General features: G+C 44.0%; 1 protein-coding gene across 1 annotated transcript in view; it reads right to left on the bottom strand.

Moving 5' to 3' along the window:
• Positions 1-5195: 5195 nt before the first annotated feature.
• Positions 5196-11969, bottom strand: part of IPCEF1 (interaction protein for cytohesin exchange factors 1) — a 162160-nt gene continuing 155386 nt past the window's right edge. The window contains 1 exon segment of the mRNA NM_001445178.1: positions 5196-10392. Coding sequence (NP_001432107.1) covers positions 10186-10392 — 207 coding nt within the window. The 3' untranslated portion in view covers positions 5196-10185.

Here is an 11969-nt window from a genome sequence, read left to right as displayed (position 1 = left end):
GCTGTGCCGTTGGTCCTAAGGACACATTCTCTCCCTCCTCCGAAACTCATTCTGGCTTCCCCTTGCCTTGCACATCTGCTATCTGATGGTCCAGATCCCCATTCCTGAGCTGGAAGAGCCCCTGGATAACTATTTCTCAGCCCAGTTGCTACCCTTGCCATCTTACTGGGAAAGTTATAACTGGGCATGGAAGTACCAAGAGATGGCCCAGTGGATTATGTGAGGGCCAAACAGAGTTCTCCCCCTTCCGTTATGTAGAAGCAATCTTATCTCTTCGTGATTATCACAGTCAATAATCCCACCAGCATGGTAGATCCTGTCAGTCCTGCTGATCTCCACGACCTAGAAGTAAAAGTAAATATGTGGCTGCCATAATCTTTGGTTTATTGGGATTCTTATGGAACCCCTCATAGAGGTAGGACCTCTAGACCCACAGAGACTGACACTGTAGGTATCAAAAACTCAAATTCTTCAGCTGAATCACCTGGAGTGATGGTGAGCTGGTCGTTCCTATTTTCAGCCCCTTTTTGCCCTGACCTACATAATTTAGCCTTTTGTAGATAGGGCACCATACAATGGCCACTGGCTTTTAAAATTGTACCATACTCTGAATGATGGTGCTCCATCCTTATACTGTGTCTTCTACCAGTAGGTGTCCCAACTGCACCTGCAAGAGATCTTCCCAAAGTTCTTTCAGGCCACCAGCTTCTCAACATACAGAATGTGACAGAACCACTGGATCCCATGGCCATGTGCCCACTGCCTCACTAGGGGATATCAGTTGGCTGACTCATCCTATCCACTTGGTTGTTTAGTGCTTCTTCTGAAATAGATGCTCTCTGATGGGTATTGGCATTCAATACAAAGACAGATCCTCACACATTGCGCCCATTCCCACGGGTAGATATTTAAGCATCTCCTCCAGACCTCTTTGTCCTTAGCGTTACTTGGGCCACCTCTCTCTCCACACAAAGTGGATAACCAGTCACACTGCCTGAAGCTCTGACTCCTGGGAAGTTTTCCACTCACCACTGGCTTTCAGAGTCAGCCATAAGTGAAGCTAAAGTGCAGTTGAGCTGTCCGTTTCTTGGCTTGAACTCACATATGAAGTTGACCCCATACTGATCTAGGTTCAGGCATTTTCCTCTTCCATCTGACAATGAGAACTTCCCACAAGGTCAATGTATGAGCTAAGGGAGAGATGACTATGTAGCAGTAGTGAGTGAGATAGGTGTTTGAGTCACCTGTTCATGAAATTTTCTTGTGCCCTCTAGAGCTGCTTGAGCCCAGTCTTGGATGTGGCACTTCCATTTTATGTTGAATTCCTCTGGACAACCCTAGAGTTATATCTATCTAATAATACCCAACCCTTGATGGTTAGTTCTGGCTACAAGTCTGTTGATATGCCACAGTCATACATTCTACAATAGTTGATATCTAGCAGAGCTAAATAGCATGCCAGGAGCTGTTTTGTAATGACGACTCTTCCTCTGTTGTAGATGGCACGGCCTTGGTCCAGAACCCTAGGGATCTGTACCATGACTCTGACATTGGAAACCGGCATGGATTCCACCTTGTTTCTTCCTGTATTGAATATACCTCTACTAACATGGGATCTGCCATATCTCAAGCAAGAAAAGAATGACTTGCATCACAGCCTGTTCTTACTGTAAAGCCCATTCTGTCCTGGGCCTCACTCAAAACTAGAAGCTTCCCTTGTTGCTCATTGAATGAAGTCAGGACCATCTTCCCAAGTATGGAACTTGTTGCCTTCAAAACTGGAAAAGGTCCACCAAGAAAAACCCTTCTTTTTTATTGGTAGAAATCCAAGGTACGCTAACTTGTCCTTTGAATGAGATATCCTGACTTTTCCCAAGCAATTGAACCCCTAAATATTCCACATATTTGGCAGGCCCCTGAGTCTTTGTAGATTGAGATTTATCTTTAAATAGAGACTGAGTTCCTGTGTCAAATCCTAGCCTCCAGAGCTCTTGCCACTTCCCATTCATCAAGTTCTTGCTATTTATTATATGATGTCATAAATGTGGTGAACCAATATGGGTTTCTGTAGAGTGTTCCAGTGGTGTTTGAGCACATGGTATACGTGACACTTTGCAGAAAATCAATACAGGCCTTGGGCAGGACCATAAATGGGTATCGTCATCCATCCCATGTAAACTGTGAAATGCTTCTGATCCTCCTTCGTGGTGTTGAAGAGAATGCACTTACCTAACCAAAGTCTAGGTACTTGAGCTCTGTTCTGCTCTAGTAAAGATACCATAGCCAATACCACAACTTCTGTTAGGATTATAACTTGGTTAGTTTGAAAGAATCCACTATAATTTGCCATTGTCCTTCTTGGGTTTTCAGGAGACCAACTGGTAACCCGAACAGGTATGAGTGGGGACCACTATCCCTGTACATTAAATCTTTTAGGGTAATTACATCCCCCTTGTGCCACTCAGAGTGGCCATTATAAAAAGTCTACAAATAATAAGTGCTGGAGAGGGTGTGAGAAAAGGGAACCCTCCTACAGTGTTGGTGGAACTGTAAATGGGTACAACCACTATGCAGAACAGTATGGAGATTCCATTAAAAAAAAAAAACTAAATATAGAACTGCCATGTGACCCAGCAATCCCACTCCTAAGCATATATCTGTTGAAAACCATAATTCAAAAAGATATATACACCCCAATGTTCACTGCAGTTCTATTTGCAATAACCAAGACAGGGAAGCAATGGAAATGTCTATCAAGAGAGGAATGGATAAAGAGGACATGGTACGTATATACAATGGAATATTACTCAGCCACAGAAAAGAATGAAATAATGCCATTTGCAGCAACATGGATGAACCTAAAAATTATCATATAAGCGAATTAAGTCAGAGAAAGACAAATATCATATGAGACCACTAATATGTGGAATGTAATAAAAATGATACAAAAGAACTAATTCACAAAACAAACAGGCTCAAAGATTGTGAAACCAAATTTATGGTTCCCGAAGGGGAAATACTGGGGCAAGGGATAAATTAGGAGTTTGGGATTAACATAGACACATTGCTCTATATAAAATAGGTAAGTACCAAGAATCTACCAGAGAGCACAGGAAAATCTGCTCAATACTGTGTATTAACCCATATATGGGAAAATAAGCTGAAAGGAATGAATGGATATATGTATAACTGATTCGCTTTGCTGTTCCCCTGAAACTAACACAACATTGTAAGTCAACTAAACGCCAATAAAATGTAAAGCAAACAAAACGAAACAGACTAGCATCAAGGAAATACCTATAAGGATAAGGATGGATGTGCTAGGGTTTTTTAAAAAGAAAAAACAAATACAATACTCACATTTTTTTTTTTTTTGTCTTTTGTCTTTTTGTTGTTGTTGTTGCTATTTCTTGGGCTGCTCCCGCGGCATATGGAGGTTCCCAGGCTAGGGGTTGAATCGGAGCTGTAGCCACCGGCCTACACCGGAGCCACAGCAACGTGGGATCCGAGCCGCGTCTGCAACCTACACCACAGCTCACGGCAACGCCGGATCGTTAACCCACTGAGCAAGGCCAGGGATCGAACCCGCAACCTCATGGTTCCTAGTCGGATTCGTTAACCACTGCGCCACGACGGGAACTCCACAATACTCACATTTTAAGCTACAAGCACCAAAACCTGTGGAAAGTCCATGCTGATCCGTATAGTTGACCATCATCACACACTCACAAGAAACTGCGACTTGGCTGGACCCCTGGTCAGGGTGACATTTTCATCCTCTGCTTCACAACACTCGATTCTCAAAAATCGCTTATTTTAATTCTTTGTCTTTAAAGGTAAGAACTGTTAAAACCTGATGTTATTGTGAAACTACCGTACATGTTATATATGTATATGTGCACATTAAAAAAGCTAGAAAATTTTTCACCCTTCTCCTCATAGAAGTGGAATTACTTTTCTGGTGGTGGACAGATTTTGAGGCAATCAAATTCAAGTCACCAAATATGACAAAGGTCTTTCGTGTTTATAGTTAAAACTTAGACATCCTGAAATTTCTGGAGGAAATGGATGGTGCCGGGGGCCTATGTGAGATATTTGAAATGGAGGTTTGCAGCCGGCAGAACAATGGTCATGAATCACTGGAATGTGTATAGATGTTACAAAGGGGAATTAAAGCTGCAGGTTGTTTCACGTTGCTAAAACAGAGCCGGTCGCCTGGATTATCCAGGAGCGCCCAATGTAACCACAAGGGTCCTTAAGAGTCAGTCTGGGGAAGGTATGACTAGAGAGAAAATGTGTAGAAAGATACAGTGTTGCTGATGTTGGAGATGGAGGAAGGGAGGCGAAGAAGGCGGGTGACCTGGAGAGCACAGGAAAATGTGTTCTTTCCTGGAGGTTCTGGAAGGAACACAATTCTGCCAACACCTTGATTTTAGCTCAAGGAAACGAGTGTCAGACTTCTGAATCCACAGCTATAAGAAAACACATTTTTGTAAGCTGAGACGTGTGTGGTGATGAGTTACAGCAGCAATGGGAAACGAATGCAAGACCGTTCCAGAAAATAAGAACATGCTGTGTGGATGCCTTTGGTAATCCCTTTGGTCTAGAATAATGTTACTGCTTCCAGATGTGTGTAGATAGATTTTGTGGTGGCCGATGGAAGGAAAAGAGGATGGAACTCAGCATGACCCATGAAAATTGGGGGAGAGAGAGAGAGGGAAAAAAAATAACACTTTGTATAGACAGCAATCACCATGTGAGTCAAGCTCAGGGCAGGCTAATTTCCTCTCATCAGTGGATCCAGAATAAAGGCAATTGATTAGGCCATTTCAATACTTTGTGTTCTTTTTTTCACAGAGATTCTTATGTCTCTTAAGGAACATATGTGCTACTGATTGTAACTTTATAATCTGTCATTTTTTTTTAAAGATTCTGTAAACAATATGTGGGGGGGCCTAATAATAAGTCAAATTTTGGGCACCAACAATTTTGGAAAATATAAATATCTTTGTACAAAGAAATCTGTGAGTTGGGGACCAGTGTAGAAGACCACATCAGTTATTGTTGAAATAGAGTCCCTAACATAATTATTTTTATTTATTTAAAAATAAAAGCATCAATCGCCTGGAATCAATTATTTTGAGACTGCCACCAGAGGGCGCTAAAACCTTGGTAGAAGAGAAAAAGCCCAGCCATTCAACACCTCCCAGGGAAGTTTTATTTTGAGGAAGCAATACTGCAGGGCAGAAGAGGAACAGCCATAGGACATTCCCAATTTTTTCCATGTCATTTTACTAGGTATATTTTCTCCTGTTTTTATTATCTTACAAGTCAACCTCAAGCACATAACGCTGGAGAAATGAGTCATGCCTCTTTTTTTCAGTTTGGTCGAAGAGGGTTCGGTGACAGAGAACGAAAGCACAATGAGATTGAAGGTATCATTTCCACATTAACATCTTGTCCCCAGACACCATGCAGTGCTAAATGTCACATCCCCGTCATGCAAGGACATTAAAATAGATGGCAGTTTAAAATCCTGGACTTCATTTTGAGACGCTAACCATCTCGATGGGGCATGCTTCCCCTTTGGACTCAAGATGAAGAAATATCAATACAGAGCAGTGAAGTCTCCTCACGGCCAGAGAAATAGAAAAGCTGGGGTTTTTAAATGTAGAGTCCATTTCTTGGTTGTTCATTTTCTCTGTGGTCTGTGGTGGTGTGAGGAAGAATGAAGATGTGCCGAAGAGGCGAGAAAACTGCTTCCTGTCTCACAGCCTCGAGAAGCACGTAGCTGTTTGTCATCTGGTTCATTGCAGCGACAGGCGACAGGCAGCTCTCTGTGCTGGGTAGAATTATCACCCCTCCCAGTCCATGTCATATGGGTTGTTAGAGTCTAGTTTCAGGGCTTTTCATGTTTGGTGACATGTTACAAAATCCTAGGCAGGGCAGTCACCTCGCATTTCCTAGAACTCCATTCCTCTTGTGAGATAAGTATACAAAAACGATGGCATGGGAAATAAATTGGAAAGCCACAATCAAATATAAGATTCTATTAGGTGGAAGAGGTGCATCGAAAAGCTTCATTTGGATACGGCAGCTTTGCAACGTATCTTGACTGCTGGAGAGACAACCTCTGCACCTAAATTACTAGCTAAATCTTCTGTGTGGCTGCATCAAAACATTACCCTTCAATGAGAGCATCATACAAAGAGGTATATGTCCACGAATTTAAATATGGCTGGAACTTGTGTAGCTTCCCTCTTCAAACTGCTTAAAAGTATATCTCTTTCATCTCTATCATATTGTTTGTGATTTAGAGGCTATCTGAGGCATTTAGCATAATTACATGAAAAGGAATTAAGACAGGAAGCTAAAGCCTTAACATTTAGTCACTAAGCCCAGTCTCTGGCATCTCCTGACAGGTGTGAAAAGAAAAACAGAAAAATGCACTCCAGGTCTTTCAATGTATCCCTTTCCTCTGAGGATCTCCCAGCACCTAAGGAGCAGTGTTTGTTACCCAAGGAAAGAAAGGAAGCCCAGAGCTAAGTTACACCCCAGCTTGCAGCTAGCCCAACAGCAGATGGCTACAGGGGGAGAGTTAGCTTTGGGGCCATGAGGAAGAGAGGCTGCACTCAAGGGAAAGAGTGATTTTCAGCAGACAACCCTGCAAAAGGCACTACGTCCCTGTGCCCCTTGCAGCACGATGCCATTTACAGTCGAGTCCAATGGCTGGTCCCCTGAGCAACGGCACAAGGTGGGGGAGGGGGGACAAGACACTCGAGACTCACATCCTGGCCATGGCCAGCCGAGGGTCTCCCAAGGCACCTCACTCCTCCGCAGGAGGAGTAACGATAATCCACAACCATCCTCGATATGCCCCAGGGAGAGCACTGGGGGGGGGGTGCTGAAACACACCCATTTGCAAACTACAAAGTGCTCCTTAAATATAAGGCATCATCATTTCACCTTGAAATCTGCCTCCAGCATAGTCTCACTTTCAGGCTTGCTTGCCAGAATCTTGGTAATAGCCTGCTTAGCATCTCTCCAAGCTTTGGGTGCTGCGCTGAGATTGTGGCACAACTAAGAATCATTCAAAGCAAGAGATACCTGCCAAGGGTCGGAAACGACTCAGCAAGCACTCCAACAGCCCGATTATTAAGGGCATCACACCAGGCACCAATGTGGGTCCATAGGCTCTCAATGGAGCCACACCATTCTTCCTGAGCCCCCGGAGAGGTCCGGTCTGTATCCTAAGCCCCGGCAGGTGCGGCAGGTTTGGACGTGGTTATGCTCAGAGATCCTCCTCTTCCTGAGCGGCCCTATGGGAACGCCATCCCACAGCCTTCAGACCCGACGCCTGCGGCAGTGGGTTCAAGAGCCTCCCTTTAGACCCCATGAAACTGCCCAAAATCTGTTTCAGAGATGCCCCAATCCTCAAGAATACACTGGAAATGAACCAGTTTTCTCAACACCCTTTGCTCCTCCCCGCCCCCAAAAAATGGCTGGAGGCGAGACACACTGGGATTACTGCTCAAGAATGTCACCCCTCTTCCTCTCACTTCCTTCTCTCCCCCACCCTCCTCGGTGGCCGCAGCTGAAGGTGGAAACACACAACCGAGCCTCTAGCTACTTCCTAGCTCAACACAACACAGCTCGAACATTCACAGAAGGAAGTCCTACCAGCAAGCAGGTGGGTTTAGGTGTGAAATCGTGCAGCTTAGTTTAACTTTCATTCTGGGAGGTTCTGCCAAGGGACTGCCTTCCTAACAAAGCAAAAACATCCAAACAACCCTGAAAAATAACTTACAGGCTGCATTAATCTCATGGATCTATTCTGTCTTTACTTTGGAGTGGTGCTGAATGACTTTAAGAGGCCAGGTAATTTGTATTAATGCAACGTCAAAGTAGAGCATTAGAACGTATGGGCAAGTTCTGGCCAAGAGCTTTTGGAGTGCTTCAACTCAGCACGAACTGGTCTGAAGTGTACAGGCTGGTGCTGCAAACCAAAGAGAAGAAGGTTGAAGAACACCTGAAACTCGTCTTCCTCCATTATTTTCTCCTTTCTCACCACTGTTTACACTGTGAATGCTAAACAATCCACCTTCTGATCACAGGAAGGGTGCTGCTAATTACAGAAAGAATCAATGATAATTTCTAGAGGCAAGAGAGGAAAGCACTGGCCTCTCAAACCAGAAGCTTTGGCGTCCAATCTGAGGACCTGAATGATGGCTGATCTCTGTGTGGCCAGCAAACTCAGGAAGGGAAGGGCCAGGTCCTCACTTGTGCACAGTCTGAGCCTGCCCCACTCACTCAGCGCCCCCCCCCCCCGGAGCAATGAAATGTTTACTGGGCCAAACTGACTAGTGTAGCCTTTATCTTTCAGAAACCTCTGCTATTACAACTTGCTTCCTGTTTTTCTTTTTTTCTTTCTTAATGCTAAGGCTGCTTTTTGTTTACAAAGTATGAAGACTTCTTAGTAAAGCTTAGGGAAGATTTCGAAAAACTATTTCCATTTAGGTTACAGATAAAATTCAGGGGTTATTTCCACTTGAACGTCACGCCACACACTGACACTCTAGAGCTGACGGTGTCATGCTGACCGTTTGCTAGAGATCAAACCAAAATGGGGTTTGGGTGGGTTGCGGTTCTTCTTACGGGGAGGAGAAGTCGAGGTGATGAGCAGGTGAAGACCTTCCTACCGGCTCTCTGACCGGGGGAGTCCTTTGTAACAATGAACCTCAAAATTTCTAGTGGTCTTTAGTCAAAAGGTTGCATTCATTTGGTTTAGGGTGTGTGGGCATAAATGGTACGAAGCTTAAGGTGTATTTATTAGACGGGATAACATCAGATCCAAGTCCTTTTCCAATGAGGAGAAAGGGTTACAGCAGATAGAAATCTAAGCATTCTGGGGGGAGAGAGAGAGAAAAGCCAGAAAGTAAAGATTATTAATGCATGCCCCCATTTACCCCGCGAGATTTCCTGAGCATTCCTCAGACATTATAGTGCAACATAGTAAGTCCACTGAATCGAGAGTATTCCTACTTTTCTCAAGCAAAAAGTATATACTTTGAAATATACACTGAACAAAACATAGGAATAGTATGTCATCTTTTAAAACACTAGTAATCTGAACTTCTATAAATATACTTAAATAACATATTATACATAGCTATTCACATAGGACACAAAGTGATGCATAAACATACAAAAATAAAACAACCATGTTTTAATTCTTGTGTTGGTTTTGTTGGGTTTTTGTTGTTGTTCTGTTGGCATTTTTTTTTTTGAAGTAAAGATACTAAATTAATTGAGACACCAGAATCCTCTTGTCAATATCGATCCTGGGAAAGCTGGATGTACACTTGTACCAGGCATAGGGACCGCACCCAAGGGCGAAGGCAGTAAACATTCCTTCTGGACGTGTTACTGTCCTACCGTGATTTAGAAAAGCGAGGAGCAGAGGTCTCCGTGTAATGAGACCATTTAGCTGCTCCCTGGAAAGGAAACAGCAATCAGATCCCCCATCCCAACCTGGACAAAGTACAGACACCTTGAGCTGTCCTTGGAGAGAATGGAATATGAACATGCTTCCTTCTGGGGGGCACCCACACGCCACATCCTATGAAGTATTTCTCGACACATCAAGAAGGCACCACCACGCTGGACCAAAGGCAAGGGGTTTGGGTTCCCATCTGTCACATCACATCTGTCCTGCTCCTGTGGCTGCTATAGAAAGTATCCCTCCACCCAAAAGACGATCTGGGGACCTCGGCTCCCCAGCCAGATGGAATATGTCTGTTCTTCTTTTGCAAAGCAAAAGACTTCTGGGAATTCATATCCCTGGTAAAAGCAATCTTTTGGCCATGGAAGGCTGTCCAGTCTCTTGAGAGCAAGAAACGGAAGATACAGTTCTCGCATCCCACCTAGACGCTAGCACGGCAGAGAGCTCCCGGGAGGAACAGAGGACGGCTCATTCACCCGGACTCCATCCCTCCAGCTGGGATGGAAGCACTGGAGCTGGTGACGATGCCACCATCAGGGTTTGCCCTCATCCCAACCGCATCCCTAGAGGTTCCACGAACTGGGTCTCAGTTTTCCTTTTTAACGGAGAAGGTCAAGCTCTTCCAACATCTCGAAGAGTTGCTTGGGGTGAGAGAGAAGGAGGAAAAAAATCCTGGTTTGTTCTCACATAGAATTTTCAACGCAGGTAGAGGAAGGTGGTCTCTCGAGTCCCTGGGGGGAGGTTTCGGGAGCAGACGAAGAGACCTGCCGCTGCTGATAGATATCCTGGATCAACATCGTGTTCATGACCTTCCATTCCCTGTATTTTGTGGCTGTCAGCTTCGGATCATCCAGCAACTGGTTAATCATGGCCAGGTCGTGTTCTTTACACTGTGCAAGTAAAAAAAGAGAGAGAAGAGGGTGAGATGTAGTGATTCATCTTTTATCTCTTTTTACAGCTGCACCCACGGTACACGGAAGTTCCCAGGGTCCTTAACCCACTGAGCGAGGCCGGAGGTCAAATGCACAGCCTCACAGAAACTATGTCCAGTCCTTCATCTGCTGAATCCTACGGGGGCTATCTTCATTTCAATAAACCACCTTCAGCCCTTTTACAAATAAACCCACATAGGGAATGTAAACTGGTACAGCCGCTATGGAGAACAGTTTGGAGATACCTTAGAAATCGATACATAGAACTTCCATATGACCCCGTAATCCCACTCTTGGGCATCTATCCGGACAAAGCTCTACTTAAAAGAGACACATGCACCCGCATGTTCATTGCAGCACTATTCACAATAGCCAGGACATGGAAACAACCCAAATGTCCATCGACAGATGATTGGATTCGGAAGATGTGGTATATATACACAATGGAATACTACTCAGCCATAAAAAAAGGATGGCATCATGCCATTTGCAGCAACATGGATGGAACTAGAGAATCTCATACTGAGTGAAATGAGCCAGAAAGACAAAGGCAAATACCATATGATATCACTTATAACTGGAATCTAATATCCAGCACAAATGAACATCTCCTCAGAAAAGAAAATCATGGACTTGGAGAAGAGACTTGTGGCTGCCTGATGGGAGGGGGAGGGAGTGGGAGGGATCGGGAGCTTGGGCTTATCAGACACAACTTAGAATAGATTTACAAGGAGATCCTGCTGAGTAGCATTGAGAACTATGTCTAGATACTCATGTTGCAACAGAAGAAAGGGTGGGGGAAAAACTGTAATTGCAATGTATACATGTAAGGATAACCTGACCCCCTTGCTATACAGTGGGAAAAAAAAAAAAAAAACAAATAAACCCACATATACATTGACCATAAAGTTATCCAAGTGCTTTTACACATAAATATTCAAATCCCCGCAACTCTCTGAAGGGATATGACAGGACACCCATCTACATAGGCTAGCCACCAAGAAGGTAAGCAGCCTACCCAAGACTTGGAAGGAGAACTAAGCCGCCTAGTCTCCCATGGAGCTCTTCCCTGATCAATCCGCTGTAATAGTCCTACCTCCGTGTGAGCTTTATTCTTCCAGGAACCTACAACTGCGTTATCATTCTGTTGACCACCCAAACTGCACTCAGTAAAGCTAGGACATAATACGTTTCCTAAGACATAAGACAGTATAAAACATATGTTTTTAATTTCTATTAAATTATCTTACTTTTTAATAAATCACACATTTACTTAATGAATATCTACAGAATAAATATGTAGGCTCTTTAGTCAAAGACTGCCAATCGTCCACCAAAGCAGCGTGTATTCTGATGACGCCAGCAGAGTAAACAACCTATTCATACGATTTCTCCCTGCCGCCTCTGAAACCAGTGATACCCATTTCTGCAATGTCTATTGGGTTAGGAGACTTGGCTGTACCCCAGGAATGGAGTAAAAATAAGATGTATCAGCCTCCACATTCAAAAGGATCGCTCATCCTGACAAACTTATC

This window comes from Sus scrofa, chromosome 1 (genome assembly GCF_054392235.1).
Source record: "Sus scrofa isolate SSC_HxYL_T2T_F1_AM1 chromosome 1, Sscrofa_HxYL_maternal_Yorkshire_Landrace_v2.0, whole genome shotgun sequence".
Taxonomy (NCBI): Eukaryota; Metazoa; Chordata; class Mammalia; order Artiodactyla; family Suidae; genus Sus; species Sus scrofa.
Note: the sequence above shows the minus strand (reverse complement) of the source record. Positions and strands in the feature narration are given on the sequence as shown.